This window comes from Pelodiscus sinensis, chromosome 17 (assembly GCF_049634645.1).
Source record: "Pelodiscus sinensis isolate JC-2024 chromosome 17, ASM4963464v1, whole genome shotgun sequence".
In the NCBI taxonomy this organism is placed as follows: domain Eukaryota; kingdom Metazoa; phylum Chordata; order Testudines; family Trionychidae; genus Pelodiscus; species Pelodiscus sinensis.
Genome location: NC_134727.1, coordinates 8,305,179 through 8,323,614, shown reverse-complemented (window position 1 = coordinate 8,323,614; position 18,436 = coordinate 8,305,179). Strand labels below are relative to the sequence as shown.

At 45.2% G+C, this 18,436-nt stretch overlaps 1 protein-coding gene across 4 annotated transcripts in view; it reads left to right on the top strand.

Annotated features, from left to right (window-relative positions):
* The window catches only part of WWC1 (WW and C2 domain containing 1), a 141,516-nt gene that overhangs the window by 70,867 nt on the left and 52,213 nt on the right, over positions 1-18,436 (top strand). For all 4 annotated transcript variants that reach the window (XM_075900176.1, XM_075900177.1, XM_075900178.1 and 1 more), the window contains exons 3-7: positions 8,165-8,368; positions 11,325-11,401; positions 13,797-13,876; positions 17,297-17,426; positions 17,914-18,060. In XM_075900176.1, the coding sequence (XP_075756291.1) occupies positions 8,165-8,368; positions 11,325-11,401; positions 13,797-13,876; positions 17,297-17,426; positions 17,914-18,060 (638 nt within the window). The remainder of the gene's footprint in view (positions 1-8,164; positions 8,369-11,324; positions 11,402-13,796; positions 13,877-17,296; positions 17,427-17,913; positions 18,061-18,436) is intronic.

The following is an 18,436-nucleotide window of genomic DNA, read 5'->3' as shown; positions in this document are numbered from 1 at the left end:
AAATAATACAGTAGTTGCCCCAACTAACCCTGCGTGTCTGGAGCCATCTCATCCCTCTGCAAGGGAAGAGGAGGAGGTCCCAACTCTTGTGGATTGGATCAAAGCAAGCTGTAGTTAGCATCCAGCCTGGCATCCAAGCCGGCGTTCCCCATCCCTGCTCAAGTCCTTGCTCCATTTTATTGAGCCAGGATTGCTCCCTCTGCTGCCCATATACACAAACTAACAAATCCTCTGTGCTTGGAACTCACTCATGTGGGAGAAAATATCTCTGTAACTTCCCCCACCCCCAGACCTGTATTCCAAACACTGCTGATTGCTGGGTTCAGAGGGAAGGAGACCAGTAAGGCCAGCAGGACAAGTGCATAGGAGGAGGGTAGAGAATGCTGGCCTGCAGAAGGACATATTCTGTTCCTTATTTCAGTCCTACGGAGACTTACTACAAAATAGTCTGGGGCTTTCCTTTCCAGGGTTCCTTGTTACCAGGATGCGGGGGGCCAAAGGCACTACCGAGACGTGAATGGCCCAGATTCCCATGGGTACCTGAGGCTGTGCCAGGAGCTAAGTGAGACCCAGAACCTCTACTGGTGATAGGGAAACCTGCCCAGATGGATTTACAAAGGACCTCCACTAGGGGAGCCTTGGCGTGATTCCTGGGAACCTGCTTCTATGGGGTTGCCTATAGAGAAGGGTTGACCTGCATTCTGTGTTTGTACTTAGTCATAAGTTCCCAATGAAGCCAAGGGACCAGCTTGACTCAGTGGGATTCTGCCTGAAAAAGAATAGGTTTGGCCATTAAGAAATGAAATCACTTTACTATAGCACAGCAGTTCTCAGACTGTGGGTTGGGATCACAAAGTGGGTCACAAACCCATTTTCATGGGGCTACCAGGGCTGGGGCTGGGGCCTGGGGCTGAAGCTGAAGCCATCAAACTTTGGCTTTGCCCTTTCTCCTGCCTTTGTTCCCTTTTGCCCCCAACTACAGAGCTATGCCTTCCCCTCCCTCTGCCTATGGTGGTGGGGCTCAGGTTTTCGTCCCCCTTCCTGTGGCCATACAGCAATATTTGTTGTCAGAAGGGGGTCGCAGTACAATGAAGTTGTGAGAGTGTGGTGTTTTAGATGTAAAACTGCTTGTAATTATTAGAACTGAGACCATTGGCTGTTGGGAGTCTGGAAGCACAGGAAGGAGGGGAGAGAAGATTAGCTGAGGGGCTAAGCGAGGTACACACCGGCTACTTGTGCCAGAAGAATTACAGTCAAAACTCATACACCTGGCACTTAATACTCATCAAGGAATTATCAGGACCAAACAACGACTACGGGATCTGTATTGGTGGCCAGGGATGGACTCCCAAACTGAAGCAATCATAAAATCCTGTGTCACTTGCCAAATGCATAAGACATCAGTGACATGTACCCCGCCATTACAGCCTGTTCCTTTTCCTGATTCTGCATGGGGGAAAAAGGTGTGATTGACATCGTAGGACCCTTTGATACTGCTTCAATTGACTGTCGTTATGCCATCACTGTAATAGACTATTTCAGTAAATGGCCTGAAGTAGCGTTTACATCACAAATCTCTTCTGCTATGGTAATTAAGTTCCTCTCTACAGTTGTTAGCAGGGAAGGTAACCCCAAAGAACTGGTTTTGGATAATGGTAGTCAATTTACTTCTCTGGAATTTGAAATGTTTCTAGCAGAGAGGAACATTTTACATAGAAGATCATCCCTGTATTGCCCTCAAGCCACTGGGGAAATCGAAAGGTTTAACAGAAGCTTGAAAGAGAGTTTGCAAACAGCTAAACTGGAAGGGCGATGATGGTTGACCTTCATTACTGATTTCTTGCAAGCATACAGGGCTACACGACATACCACAACTCAAAGATGACCCGCAGAGTTACTGCATGGAAAACAGATGAACACTAAACTGAACTTTGCTGGATTGTTAAAGTAAAGACCTGATACACCAAAAGAGGATGATGTGAGGAAAAACAGTTGAACTGAACCAAGAAAAGTTTAAGGCTTTCACAGACAAATGGTGGGGTGCTAAGGAACCGAAGGTTGAGTGTGGCTCTTTCATTAGAGTAAGAAAACCTGGAATTCTACGCAAAGGGGACCATAAATTCACATCTCCTCTTAAAATCATTGAGAAGATGGGACCTTGTACCTATCGACTTTCTGATGGGCGTGTATGGAACGTTTCTTATCTTGCACCTGCCTATGCACCAAGAGGGGATGATGCCAACACCCAGTCTGTGTTGGATGACTTCACCGTAGTACCATCATAAGACATTGCACGAGAAACGGGGTTTGAGAGAGATGGTCTGGCAGACCCAGATGGCCACCTGTTTGGACTAGAGACTATGTTATGTCTGTGTAGTATTTAGAGTGTTTTCAGTGTAACATTTTTGCCAACAGAATAGTGGCTTGACCCATAATTGTTGCTGTGGTTAGAACAACAATGTTTATTTTATAATTGAGAGCACTTCTTAAGACAGGAGGGAATGCAGTGTTTTAGATGTAATACTCCTTGGTATTATTAGAACTGAGAGCATTGGCTGTTGGGAGTCTGGAAGCACAGGAAACAGGAAGGAGGGGAGAGAAGATTACTGGGGCGGCACTGAGAGCTACTGAGTGATGCAGCACTTTTTGAAGAGGTTTCACTTTTGGAAAATAAAGTCCTGTTGAAGTTTGTTAGTACCTTGCTTGCATGATACAACAGAGAGGCCTGCTCTGGCATAGATAGAGAAAAGTAGGCCTTGCTTTGTGGAATAGACTAACTTGCTTTGATTCATTCAGACTGTTGCTAGCAGATGCTCAGAGAAATATTTTGGACAGGGATATTAGAGGCAGAGGTATTGAAGGCAATTCTACCATTAAACTGGAAGGAACGTCACTCTGTTAAGCTTCCCAGCAGGATTCTAGAAGGAATACAAACCAGCTTTAGCCGGCTATTTCATTGACTGTTAGCAGAAGAACTCATCGTGGCAACTCTTCATGCATGGAAAACTCCTACAAAAATGTTCCCACTGACTGTTCATTCTCCCTAATTAACATGGTCTTTAGAAAAATTTTAAAACAGCCTGTTAGTTCTTGCTGACTCATTCACTGTAACCAGGTATGGCTTATATACAGTAGCCTGTCTTATAGTGTGATCAGGCAGCTATTAATCATCTGGTTTGAAGGGGACAAATAATAAAGTGGCTATTTTTATTCCATGCAGAGGAAGCATTCACTGAAGTTTGTTGGAAATACTTTTCTGTTTGCTTCGTAAATCTTGAGTAGACTAGACTTTTCCGGAGTTGCATTAGGCTGCTGATACTGCATTTGATTCACATTGGCACACCCTTGTTGAATTCAGTGCCGCTCTGCTCATGCAAATTTCATTGAAGGATTGAGGCCTGAGTGATCACTGTTACTCTAAAAGGCCCAGATACTGGGGCACCAGACAGTTTAAAGAATACTGCAGATATGTTGGTGACCTCTTCTTTAATGAAAACTAGAGCTGTCTTGAAACTTTATCAATACCAATCCTCTGCCCAAGCCCTGAGCCCCCTCAGCATCCCAATCCCCAGCCCTGAGCCCCCTTCCACACCCTTACTCCCTCACTGACCCCACAGCCCAACCCTGAGCTCCCATCAGCACCCTAACGCCTTCCCAAACCCTGGTCCCCTTACTCCAACCTTCTGCCATGAGCCCTTTCCCACATTCCAAACCCCTTGGGCCCAGCATGGAGCCCTCTCCCTCCTGAACCTCAAATGTCTCATCGCCAGTCCTGAGCCCACACTCTGTCAGAGCCCTCACCTCCTCCTGCCTCAACCCCCAGCCCCTTCCCGCACACTCAACCCTTCATTTTTTGGCCCCATCCCAGAGCCTAGGGGGTTCCATAAAATCTAATAGCCACTAGGCCCCCAGAATTAATTCAGGCCTGCTGCTAATCTCCCGAACAAGAGCTTGCACCCCTGTGCACCTTCTGTCCCAGTCCACAGCCTCTTCCTGTAGCCAGCAGCTCCTCCCGCATACCTCAACCCCCCTCCCTGTATTCCAATTCCCTGCCTCCACCTGGAGCCCCCTCTTGCACCCAACCTCCCTCCCAGAGCCTGCACCCCCTTACACCTCAAACTTCCACTCCCTTTACCCCTTCTCCCCCATTGGCAGGCCTGCCTGACATAAGATACAGTAAGGGCAAATGTGACTCATCCAGGTAAGCGACACTTGGCAGGAAACTAATACAGAAGATCAACTATGCAACTGCATAGGAAGACCACAATTTGTTCTCTATTGCTTGAAAAACAATTTAACTCATCACAACTAGTAATCAAAGCATTAAGCTACATTCCTCCAGTTGCAGCACTAATTGAGCTCCAGTTATCACTTCTGGAATCATGATCAATAAAAATCAGGCAAAGGCCTCATAGCATCCCAGCTGTTATAAGGTGTTGCCATGAGATTGTCAGATGAAGAGCTCATACAAACACAAGTTATTCTGTAATTTGCTTTCTTTGCTTGAGTCTATAGTTTGATTCAGAGCTTGTTGTACGTGAATCATGATATGGTTTCATGTTTGAGGAATAAAGTTTCACTGTGTTGGCATCACTTGGCAAGAGACTTTTGGTTTCTTATCTCAAACGAACCTCTGAAAAGTTTCATTGCAGTCTGAGAAGTATTAATCAGGGAAGTTCATTAATAATGTCCTGTGGATATATAATATTCTGGGTACATAATTCAATTTAATTATGTTTACTTTATCTCAGAGAGTAAAAGTTAGAGATGTTTTTAGCTCATTTCATCTGACTGGTTGCTGGCGTTAGATTTAATTTAGCTCAGTCTCTGGGTATATTGCTTCTAATTAGACTGAAATATTTTAAACCTGTTGCCACATTGAAAATTCCTTCCCCTACAGTGCAATATGAAATAGTCCCTACAGAGTGGCAACACTTTGGTCTCTTTTCTTCAAATTATCCAAATGGTATTCTCTGATTTTTCCAGCTGTGCACCGGATGGAAGCCTGGCATGGGTGGGGGGAACAGCTGGAGGGCGGAGCCATGATCGGCGCTAGGAGCCTGTGATTGCGCAGAAGCCTGGCGAGGGTGGGAGGAGTGGCTACCCCCTTCTCCCAGCCTAGGAGTCCCAGCTGGGAGGTGGGGTTGTGATCGCAGCTCTGGGTGCTTCAGAAGTCTGGCTGGGGGAGTGGCTGGGAGTCCCAGCCTCTCCCCCCACCCCCACAAGGCTTCTAAAGCGCCCAGAGCGCTACCAGGTGGGGAGTCCCAGCTGGTAGGCAGGGCCGCACTTGCTGCTCTGGGTGCTTCAAAAACTTAGCTGGGGCGGGGGGAGTGGCTGGGAGTCCCAGCTGGGAGACGGGGTTGTGATTGCCGCTTTTTGTTGTTCTTGTTGTTCGACCAAAAAATACTGGGTGTCTGGTATTTTTTGGGAGACCATCTGGCAACCCTATTAATTAAAGCAATATTCAACTTTGGTGGGAAAAGGCTGTATCTAAACTAGATTGCTGCATCTCTTGGGGTTTTGCTTTGTATTGTTTTTGTAACTTCTATGTTGAAGCTGTGCCAGTTACCACGTTACAACATTTGCTCCTTTAAACTGCCGTGTGTGTGCTGCACATCTCTAGCGACATGTGCAGATCAGGCACTTGTTTAAAAACACATTCCTGAGGGAATGGGCAGGGGGCTTTTCCCTGTGTAATTGTGTCCCCCCCTGTAGTGTAGCCAACAGTGTTGATGCCTTAGTTGTACTGCTGTAAGTATTTAGAGTTATATCTAGGGTTTTCATCAAAATGTATGTGATTCTCTTGATCCGGTATCTTCCAACTATGAAGATAATCCTTTGGTTGACTGGAAACCTCTTCTGAGCATCAGCTGTGGCAGTTTCCACTGAATATTTAAAGAAACTCTTAAAATATGCAGACTAGTATCCCACAGATGATTTCCACCAAGCCGTTTTTTATTAATTATTCAATATGTGGTAACTAGACATCCTCATTGAAGCGTGATAAGTTCAGGCATCCTAGAGCATTTAAAGTCAGTGAACAATGGGAGCTTCTGTTTTAAGGCTTCAAACCAGCACGTATAGTAGGGCTGAGAATAAAAATGAGGTATTTTTCAAACACTTGCTCACACCACCAAAATAGAATAATAGAAGTTAAAATATAAGTTGTATTAAGAATGGCAACTTATGTATACTGTGCACTTTTCTTCATCGACACCCAGAAGGCTATGAATTAACTCATTGTATTGGAGTAATGGGGTTACAGTGTCCATTAAACTGTCCAGGATAACAACAGTTCCATTTTGTAAAAATGATTTTCCTTATTACAGTTCTCCTTTGCCCTTAAAATCAGTAGAATGATAATGCTGTACAACCTTTAAATGTGGAAAATAGAAGTTTACTCCTGTCTCAAAGCACTAATAATACAACATAATTAGGTCATGCTTATACAGGTTAGACAGAATTTGCCTGACCAGGGGAGGTGTCCCCTGCCTCTGGCCCCATTTCCCCCACTCTGCTGCTGCCAGCCCTGGGCTGCCTTTAACGGCCAGGATTCTCCAGCCCTTAGGGTTGCCTAATGGTTTAACCAAAAATACCAACTCCCTTTCTCCTCCTCCCCCAAAAAACCCCCAAAATAAAGGGGGAAGACCAAAGTTGTTGCGCCAAAAAAAAAAAAAAAAAAGAGGACCCCGGAAGTTAAGCAAAAAATAAAATAAAATAGCATTAAAACAGCATGGCCCCTTTAAGTGTGAGAGGGGAGAGATTGAGCACTAAGACCCAGGGAAGGCATTGCTTCCCCTTGCTTCAGGTCTTTTTGCCGGAGGCCATCTTGTTTTTTTGATCGAGCCCCTCCCCCTCCCAGGTAAGTGGGGGGGGGGTGTGGTCCAGGGTTGGGGGCCTGAAGAGGGAAGACAGGGACCTGGGGGAGGAGACGGGGGCTGGGCTCGGTTGCCGAGTGTGTCTTAGGGTTACCAGGTGTCCGGTATTTTTGCTTCCTGGCAGGAGAAAAAAAACCAGAAAATACCGGATGTTTCAAGTGTCTGGTACTTCTTGAATTTTTTTTTTTTTTTTTTTACTGAACAGGAGGCGAAGATACTGGAGTGTCCGTGTCAATACCAGACACCTGCCAACCCTGCTGACCCTGGCCTGTGCTACTGTAGGAAAATGGGCTTCTCCAGCCCTTGACCCCTCACTGCCATGGGAACCCAGGCTTCTACAGCTGCTGGCCCCATGCTGCCACGGATGCTTGGGATTCACCAGGCCCTAGCTCTGCTGCTGCGAGCTGCCGGTGTTCTCCATTCCCTTGTCCCAGCACTGCTGTGGGGCTCCTCCAGCCTTGCTGGCCCTCCTTCTATTAGGTTCCAGGCCACTCTGGTCCAGGAGCATATGTGGTCCTGCCAGACCACGGATGTTGCCAGATCAGAGAGTACCGGTATTTGGAGATGCAACCTGTAGTATGTCAAGACTGCTACAGTGCCATGGTATAGATGTAGGCTAGAGCAATAGGAGTTTTTTCCCCATTGTTGTAGGAACAACACATTAAATGACTTAATATATATGGGAGAATTATATTCTCAATTTTGATCCCCTCCCCCTACAGATTTAGTCCTTCATTGCCAAACATTTTAATTTGCTCTCTTTTTTTCTGTGACTATAGAGAAGTCACATGGCTAGTGTTGCATCTGTAATAATGTTTTCCTTAAAATTCTTAGTTTGTGAAGTGGCATTTATAAATTACATATTCAGAACAGATGATGCACCCCTCCCCCCCAAAAAATAAATAAAAAACAACCATCCCACAGCTGGGAAAAGTCTGAAGCCCTCAATATTTTTTTTGATGTTTCTTTAAAAAAATGTTCCGACTAGAAAGAGTTCCATGATAACTTTTATGATAACTAGAATTTATTGCTGAAACTAGCACTTACTATTTTACCATGTGTCATTTTTGTACTGTAATTTAACACAACCAATTTCATTTCAGATCAACAGATTGTTGGACAATTAATAGACATCAATGAGTAGAGAGTTACATTCTAAATACTGGCATAGTGCGGGGAGGTGAAGTGACCCATGCTAAGCACACTTGTTCTGTGGGTGTCTCTCTTTTGTGTTGAGTGATATTATCCTGTCCATCTTTTGAGTAAGGATTTTTATATCTGCTAAGAAACCACACAGATAGAGGACCCTCGTGTGCAATGGCGACGGGAGCAAGAACATATGCTGAAGGACTATCTGGTACTGGCCCAAGAGGCAATCGCTGCTCAGAAAGAGATCTACCAGGTGAAACAGCAGAGACTTGAACTGGCCCAGCAGGAATATAGGCAGCTACATGACGTTTGGGAGCACAAAGTAGGCTCTCAGATCAGTCGTAAGTATTAAACTCTCTAGCAAGTGGGAAACAGTATTGTGATACAAGCAGGGAAACCATTTGTAATAAAACTCTGGTTGTGAAACTTGTTTTGGGGTAAAGTTAACTCTTTGCAGCCTGCTCCTGATAGGAGACACTTCTTACATTAAGGGCAGTGTCTTGCCTCTTCTCACTGGTTTATCTATCTTCAAAATTATTTCCTGTTTTTAGCATTTATTTTGTATAAGTATTGCAATCACTTTATATGAAATCGCACTACATTATGGTCTACTCAGTCACTGCTGAAGAGAAGAGTCACCAGTGTCTCAGGAGTGCAATTTATCAGTATGGGTGGGGATCAGCAAAATGTAAATTAATTAAATGTAATTAATGCTAGATTCCCAGCTATCTCTGCCAGCGTGTGGTGGGAAAGTTAAGTAACATGGGCAGACGTGCCTGGCTGTCACCTCTCTGTTCCTCTGAAAGCTGGGGCTGTCAAGGAGTGGTTTGGTACTCACATTCATGGCAATTCCCTGGGTGCTGTGTAATTGTCTTCAGTGACCAGGCAGCTGTGCCCACACATATTACTTACAATGGGGCTGGATGAGCAGTAGAGTAGAACTGGCTCTTTCTGTTCTACACCCCTGAAGATTCTCCAGGTGGTGTTTCAAGGCAAGCGAAAGCGAGGATTGCTTCTGAAACACTGGCCTTGAAACAACTGTTGTTATGGGGATTAGCCAAATGTCATTCAAATTCAAAGGTTCATTTTTTATTTCACAGATATATCAACTGTATTAAAAGGCAATCAAGCATTTTAAATTTTGCTGCCTTTCAGTTTCATTGAAATGTTCTTCTCCACTAAGAGGCTGAATCGAACTGCCCAATCTAAGGCCTTGTCTAAACTGGCATGTTTTGTCACTATAACCTGCCTTTTGGCAACAAAACAGTGAGACTGTTTACACAGCAATGTGACTTTTGCAGGGGAAAAATATCAGTTTTGGCGACAAAAAAATTCCATCCCTACAAAAGACTTTTGTCTTTTCCCCTCCCTTTATTGTTGACAGAGCCAGTGTGGAATCTGCTGTTTTCTTTGTTTAAAGAACTGGTTTCCACCAGTATCCCACAATGCCTGCCCTGATGGCTCTGCTCATGTGTTGTGTGATCTCTGCTTCCCTGCAGGCATGGACTCCTCCCTTTCAAAGCTCTGGGAAGTATCTCACAGCTAGAGCTGCTCTGTTTGGGGAACAAAGAAAGAGCAAAATCATTGGAATGCTTCTCTTCTTCCCTGTACTAGGAACACAGCAGCAGGCAGACTGCTGCTGCAGTGGGAGAGCTGGAGAGACTTCTGTGCTTTTTTGACATTACTCAGTACAGAGAGCTCACAGAGCTACGAGGGGATTCCAAGAAGTGCAGAAATCAGCTCTGCCTTCCCACAACACTGCACTGTGGGGTCCTTACTCGCATTGCTTTCCTCTCTCTGGTGACAGGGAGCTAGTAATGTGGCCACAGAATGTCAACAATGGGAGGCAAAAAAACCTGGTTTGACCGGTTTTCACTTTTGGCAACTTTTGCATGTCAACAGCACTTTTGTCACCAAACCTTCCCAGCGTAAACATAGCCTAACTTTGCTATGGCCCCAGGCCCACTGAGGGGAGGGAGGGAGGAAGAGGGAAGAGTGCAGCTGTCCAAGGGCCCAGTAAAATAAAAGGGCTTGGGGTTCCTGGCAGTGGTGGCAGCCAGAACCCAGGCCTTTACATTTCTGTAAGAGCCCTGGGCGGCAACATGCTCCAGGTGGTGCTGAAAGACTGGCAGGGGGAGGCTGGCCCCCAGCCCTGTCCCTCCTTGGGGGCATGGAACCAGGCTCCCCAACACACACCTTGCCCAGAGTTCCATCAGTTCTGTCAGCCGTCCCATATGCCACCATTCCACTGTGTATGCCATCATGTCCCGTGTCTCATCTCTTAAGTAAACCACTCCAGTCTCTTCCTGAAGCTTTTACCTGTCTCTGAATCCCATTCACTTCTGCTGTATATTACTTAGGACTCTGAATGATAAAGGGTATGATCATGCTGAAGGGTTCTGATAGCATCCTGCCAGTGTCTCTGAAAGCCAAACTACAGCTCTATGCTGCAGGGCATAACTGGATAATTGCACAGATCAGAAAACATTTTCCTTGTCCCTAGCCACCCCTTAAAATAGCTCCCAGTTGTGCAGTGCTGTGCCTTCTGAAGCATAAGGGCTTTGTCCACTGATGAACACAAGAGGCTGCACTTGATGGAACATTGGTCTAATCCACAGTGGCACATCCTATGGTCTGTCACCTCCTCAGGCCTTCCAGAAGGCTGAATTTCATTCTTCAGTTTTCTTATGTTGGGTATTTGATGGATTTGTTTACAAGAAAAACCTATTTTAAAATTGAAATCCTACATGCTTTCCCCCGACCGCCTCCTGCCTCTGGGGTGTGGTGTGGGTGTTTTGCTGTTGTTAATGGATCTGGAGAACAAGCAACTGGGCATAGACCTAGTGTTTGGGCACTGTGCTACATAGAAAGGAGCGATCTTGATTGCTGGGGACTGGTGCCAGGCCATTACTTACAGATGAAGCAGGTTTTTCATTTCCAGCCTTCTCCAGTATGCATCCTAGTGTGATTATTTGACCATGCTACTGGATGCTGTCACATTCAAGAAGAGGTGCAGAAGCAACATGGGGAAGAAGAGGAGGTTGAGGTGGGGGAGAGCTGAGACGGTCTTGTTTTACTTGGGATATGCGGAGAGAGCTGGAGCATGAAGGGAAGCAAAGATGAAGACAAATAAATTGGTCTTCTCAGGAAAGAGCGTTAGTGCTCAGCGAATCAATATTTAATCTTCAGGTTGTACGTACAATGTTGGATTCCTCCTTTCAGGTTTGGGTGGTGTGTTGTAAAGCTCATGCTACCATACAATAAAATTCTTAATTCAACATATGCTCTTCCTTCCAGTGCACTCTGGCTCATCATCTAGTTCTAAATATGACCCGGAGATCCTTAAAGCTGAAATTGCTACTACAAAATCCAGGGTAAGTAGTGCAAACGGACCTTTGCTTTCCACCAGTAATCTTTAAGAAGCTTCAGAACCTCATGATAAATATTGAGGGGGATTCCTAGGCAGTTGAGGAAGCTAATGCTTCTGCCTTTCTGAAACCACTGTCCCAAAGTTCAGCTGTAATCATTTTTCTTGAAGGCTCAGAGCTTGCCTGAAAGCTAATAGAGCATAAGTTGCTATAGATAGTATGAGGTATTTAACTAGATGGCGACTGTGTACTGCAAATGCTTAGGAATGTTGCAGCTCTTTTGTGCAGACTGTTAGGATGTGATCCTCTCTTCTGGAGATTTTAGACTGGAAACAAAAATGACCAGAAGTAAAGTAGGTGAGTCAGGCTTCTGAGGAGAAGCATGACCGAGAAAACTACTGGGTCCATGTAGTCACAATTTGTATTCTCTTCCTGCTTTGTTAGTTGTACAATGAAATCTCTTAATTGGGACAACTCAGTAAGGGTGTGTCTAGACTACATGCCTCCTTCGACGGAGGCATGTAGATTAGCCAGATCGGAAGAGGGAAATGAAGCCGCGATTAAAATAATCGCGGCTTCATTTAAATTTAAATGGCTGCCCCGATCTGCCGATCAGCTGTTTGTCGGCAGATCGGGGGAGTCTGGACGCGATGCCCCGACAAAGAAGCCTTTCTTCATCGACACAGGTAAGCCTCGTGAAACCAGGCTTACCTGTGTCGATGAAGAAAGGCTTCTTTGTCGGGGCATCGCGTCCAGACTCCCCCGATCTGCCGACAAACAGCTGATCGGCAGATCGGGGCAGCCATTTAAATTTAAATGAAGCCGCGATTATTTTAATCGCGGCTTCATTTCCCTCTTCCGATCTGGCTAATCTACATGCCTCCGTCGAAGGAGGCATGTAGTCTAGACACACCCTAAGTGGCTTTTATCATTGCAATTAAGCACAGTCTGTTTTAACCATTTTAAAGAGTCTGTCAAGACATTAAACATTATTGAATAAAAATGACGTTCATTGCTTTCCATATGTCACCTTTTAATCTTTGTGTCAACTTGCCTTTTTAAGAGCTAAGAATTTCATATCTCTTGCTCCTAACTTGATGCCACTTAAACTTCTAGGGAGTGGAAGAATCTCTCTGCAGTAAGGGGTGATGTTATAACACTGTCCAAATGAAGTACAGGCAGTCCCCGGGTTACGTACAAGATAGGGACTGTAGGTTTGTTCTTAAGTTGAATCTGTATGTAAGTCGGAACTGGCGTCCAGATTCAGCCGCTGCTGAAACTGACCGCCAGTTCTGACTTACATACAGATTCAACTTAAGAACCCCAAGTGTCCCCAAGTCAGCTGCTGCTGAAACTGATCAGCAGCTGATTCCAGGAAGCCTGGGGCAGAGCAACTCTGCCTCGGGCTTCCTGTAGTCAGCGCTGGTCAGTTTCAGCAGCGGCTGACTTGGGGACGCCTGGGGCAGAGCAGCTGGGGTGCTGCTGGGTTGCTCCAGTAGCACCGCTCCTCGCTCCTCGGCGCTACTGGACCAACCCAGCAGCACCCCAGCTGCTCTGCCACAGGCGTCCTGATTCAGCCACTGCTGAAACTGACCAGCAGCAGCTGAATCAGGACCTGGGGCAGAGCAGCTGGGGTGCTGCCGGGTTGGTCCAGTAGTGCCCAGAGCGGCGCTGCAGGACCAATCGGCAGCACCCCAGCTGCTCTGCCCCAGGGTCCACAACAAAAGCCTGGTCTGCTGGGGGGGGGGGGGCACACTAGCTGCGCCCCCCCCCCCCCCCAGCAGACCAGGGACACGGGGAGCAGAGCCGCAGTGGCAGCGGGGTGCCGCGCCTCTGAGGCTTTGCTCTGGCAAAGTCTCAGAGGCGGGGGACCCCGCCGCGGCTGCGGCTTCAGTCCCGGTGCCTGTGGTCTGCTGGGGACTGTCCCCAGCAGACCACAGGCACTGGGAGCAAAGCGGCAGCAGCGGCGGGTTCCCGCACTTCTGAGGCTTTGCCAGAGCAAAGCCTCAGAAGCGCGGGAACCCGCCGCTGCTGCGGCTTCAGTCCCGGTGCCCCTGGTCTGCTGGAGACGGTCTCCAGCAGACCAGGGGCACCGGGAGCAGCTTACGAACGGGGCTTTCTCGCCCCGGAGCTCGCAGGTAGCAATCCGCCACCTCGACCTCCGGGGCGAGAAAGCCCCGTTCGTAAGTGCGGATCTGACATAAGTCGGATCCGCGTAAGTCGGGGACTGCCTGTAGTAGTTTTGGCTGTTGATTGTGCTAAATGGGTTTTTTTAGGTGATTCAGCCTGATATGCCTCTGCTGATTAAGAATGTTCTGATGGTGTGGCTAATATTGTACTTCTAATATTAATGGATGTATCAGTCTGAAAATGTAACACTTTACTTTTCCAATTACTACAGGTTAATAAATTGAAGAGAGAGGTAGCTCATATGAGGCAGGAACTGCAGTACAAAGAACATGGCTTCCAGACACTAAAGAAGTAAGTTTAATGCACTGTCAGTTTTATTTTCCCTTCCAACCACCACTCCCTGGTTCTTTAGCTGCTTGAATAATGCAAGCCTTTTCTTTGCTTTTGTGTGCTCCTGGGGTGCTAGCAGCTGGGCACATGCCTGACAGAAAAGCATCACACATAGCACACAGGTGCTATTGTAGTAAATATGGGCAGTTAACAGCTTAGTTCCAAAGAGCTCTTCCAACAATGTCATGAAGCCACATTGTCATCATTTAATGTACAGTGCTGCCCACTGCATCTAGTATTGTTTAACACTGATGCCAGGGTAGGGCCCATGGTCTTGATTCAAGGGGTCATTGTTTTAAGGAGCATTGGGGAAAAGCTGTAGAAAAGACAAGGACCCTGATACCACTGTAGGAATAACAGTTGGTGTTTCCTTAGTAATGAGGCATACAGTGTAGGTGGTTCACTTTTACCACTTAAAAATCCATGGATGTGCCAGCTCCTCACAGTAGAATTCCCTTGGGAGGAAGGAGAGACCAGCTGTCGAGTTATTTAGCCTACTTCTGTTGAAGAGAATGCATCACTTCAGTATGATGTCTGTGCCCTGTTTAATATGCAAAACATGTAGAATCTGGTTTCCATGCAAATGTGTAGGAAGCTTTTCCTTGGGAGTTTATAAACCAGTTGCTTAGCATCTAATCCGTTAGTTTCAGATATGTCACATCCCTGAGGGGTATTTATGTGTATTACCATACATCCTAGAACCCCTGCTGATGAACCACAGCCCTGTTGTGCTAGGGGCTGCACAAATATAGACCAAAATGACTTTTCCACAGCTTTTGTCAGTTGCTCTTTATATCCAAGACTGCCAGTCTTTCTCCTCTCTTGATGAATTCAAGGAGGAAATGAAATTATCCTGTGTACTGAGGAAGATCTTCATGTGGAAGTGGGGAAAATGTGCAGTGATTCACTTCACTTGTCATTAAACAGTGACACGTTGAAGAAAGGAATATATTACCTTAGTGGAGTTTGATTTCTATTTTCTGGTGATGTATACAAAGGCTTCTACGTTTGTCACACTGTAAGGTTGTCAAGAGAGCACAGTACCATGAGAAAAATCAGTGCGAGGGTACCACTAAGGAGGAAGAAGAAAAGGAATTTCTGTTGCATGGATTTGTTTGCAGATGTCAGAGACCTCTGGGTATAACTCTCTGGGTATGTCTTCACTTGCTGGTAGATTGACACTGCTGCAATTGATGCAGCGAGTATCGATTTAGCAGGCCTGGTGAAGATCCATCAAATCAATGGGAGAGAGCACTCGCCCATCTCCCCAAGAAGCATAAGAGAAGTCTGCAGGAGATGCTCTCCTGTGGACACAGCACAGTGTAGCCAGCTCAGTTGTGTGTCAGTCATGTAACTGAAGTTGCATAAATTAGTTTGTGATCGTGTAGATCAGCCCTCTTGGCTTATACCTGCATGTGCTTTGTTGCACTAACCTCACCTAGTGCAAGTGGTAGAGTCTACCTATGTGTTTGGGTGATGAAATCTGTGTATGCAAATCCCACCTTCTGTGGCTGCACATGGGTGCTAGCATGCCGAAAGTGCCCGGACCAGCAGAAACCATGATGATGCCCTGCTGAAATTCACACCCTGTATCATCAGTAAGTCTAAAATGGATGGATAATAACTTTTGATGAGTTGTGGAGTCTGTAATTGTTACTTTTGGCCAGGGTGGGTAACCTAAGGCCCAGGGGCTGGATTTGGCCCCCGGTTTGCCTTATTCCAGCCCCCAAGGCTCAGGGCCCCCCTCCAGCACTGGTGAGCCTGTGCTAGTGCTCCAGTCCCCCTGCTTCTCACTTGTGTGTGGCCCCTAACTGATTTCTTCAGTGGGTCAATGGCCCCCCAACCCAAAAAAGGTTCCCTACCCCTGTCTTAAGCATAGAGGAAGAGTGTATACCAGATGTGGGTTGGAGATCTATCTCTGTGTACAATATTATTTGTATCCATTAATGCCTAAGTGCTACTTCCATCCTAATCTATTTTAAAATAGAGGCGCAGCTTTTGCACAAATGCATCAAGCATAATTCACTGTGTGGCAGATCAGTGCAGCTGCCCCCACAGCCTCCCAGAAGGCTGCAGATCTCTGCCTATTGCTGTTTGAGGCAGTAACATCAGCCATACTTCTAGCTAAATACTTTCTCTTACTCCTCCCTTACCCCCATCTGCAGTGGTCCTGCTTAAAAGTACTTGGAAGTACAGAGAAGCTCTGTTACTAGAATTGAGAAGAAACTACTGTGGAGGGGGTTCTGTATGTTTTTAGTTTTGTTCTCACCCTGAGGTGACAGTAGTTTAACATACTTTGCTGTTAAAATGTGTCTAACTTTAGTGCACTGAGCTGACACTTTAGGTTGCAATTTTCACATTTAATTGGCATTCTTCAGGAATACCAGTCTTTGGATTACACAAGTTTACTTACATGTTTTCATGATGTATGTTATAAAATCCACTGTTTATAGTCTATTGCTGTACCATAAGTAATACAGAAAATAACAGATACAGAAAAAAGCTTCATGCCCAGTTTCTGAACACTAACTAAGGGCATAGTCTCTAAAATTCATGACAAAAGTGTCTCCCTTGCACTATTTTGAATATAAATTTAGTCTGATTTTGCCATTCTCTATGTGGAGATCTTGTGATGTTCTTCAGTTTTGAGGGGGTTCTTATCAAGAAATCTGAAAAGACCAGACCTGAACTATTCAGCAGGGCCAGGTTCTTCCTGGAACGTGACTTTAGGGCCCTCTGACTCTGAAAGTGCTTATTATCTTGTGAATGGGACAATGTAGTATGGTGACCATTGTGAATAGTTGTGTTTGCAGGGTCAAGCTGTAAGATATCACAGAGCTAGGATAGATGTGTTCATGATATTTGTTCTGTTGACAATTCCTACCACATGAAGGAAGACAAGTAAAAGGATCCATGGTCCAAATTCTGCTCTTATGTGTGTATCCATTTGGAGTAATTCCACTGGTATTTGATCCAACATATAATGTTGGCAATAGTAGGAATTTTATTTCACTGCACTTGTTTCTCATTGTGGGTGTGTCAAAAAACAAAGGGATGGCATTAAAGTAGCTTCTCTTAGTTAGTTTCAGAGTAGTGGAATTCTCAAGGTTAATGTAACTGCATATCATGAAGTAACTTATTCAGAAGAGGGGGAAAAAACATGATCACTCACTAACTCTGTTCTCCCCTTCTTTTGGGTGAGGAAAGCCCATATTTAAGAGTGTTTACATGTTTGGAAGTAGACTTAGAAAGTTGCATGTGTTTTAGCATTTGAAATGTGACCATTGAAAATGTCTTCAATAAGCTTGAACTACAGAGTCATATGCCTACATTATTTCAGGCAAATCTGGAGTGTTTTAAGTCTCTTTCATTTTAATGCAGAATTGACATGAAAATGTCTGATACTCAAGGTGGATACAAACTTGATGAGGCACAAGCCATATTAAGTGAAATGAAGGCTATCAAGAAAGCGATCACTTCAGGAGAGAAGGAAAAACAAGATCTCATTCAGGTATTGAAATAATTGTAAATGATGAGCTATTGATGAAAAGAACTAGAAAATGGCTATGAAACACTCTTGCAAAGCTGATCTATTGTAACCAGAAATGTTCACAATATCTAGGGCAAACTAAATCTTTTATTTCAAGGAAAATAATTATTCGTTCAGGAGTTAATATGACCAAGTGTGACCTTTGTAGTGGAGCTGTCATCTTTTCAGTTTTATCAACTGATCACAAACTCAAAGAGGGTATGATATGATATTGGCTTCAATTAAATCACTTTATCATCTCCTGATCTCTAAAATGAAGGCAAGAACATCAAAGAGATCCCTTGAAAAGCTTGCTCTGAGACACATTCCTAATGAGAAACTATTTATCAAAGGAGGGTCACTGTGATTTTTACTCAAGCTTAAATAGATCATGCAATGTAATGATGTTGTGCAGCTAGTGATATTTTTCTGGCAAGAGAAGAGATGACTTTCTGAATTCTTGTTTTAGAGCTTAGCCAGGTTAAAGGATGGCTTTGTGATTGACAGAGGATCACAGTCAGACCTCTGGGCCAGCAGTGCATCCTTGGAAAACTCCAGCCTTTCTTTACCTGCACAGTATCTGGATGTTAGCTCCCAAACGGACGTTTCAGGAAATGTGAGTAACGTGTCACACAAATACATACAAAAATGTTCCTCTGCACTGGAGATCAGTGTTGCTATATTGCAAATCTTCAATGTAGGGCACAGAACTATTAACTGATGGCCCTTCAGAGTTTCAACATCAGAGTGGTATCGCTGAAGTTTCATTTGACCTGTTCACGTAACTCTAATGGCAACTCCATTCCAAATGGAGGAGAAGGTAGCAATCATGGGGCCTTGAAGTCTTATAACTTTAAGCCTAGTCAGAGCACTTGCCTGGATTCAATCCCCCCTTTTCTGACAGCAGAGGAAAGATTATTTGAATAGGCATCTCTTAACTCCAAGGTGGGTACCCTAATCCCTGAACTACAGAGATATTCTCTCTCTTCCAT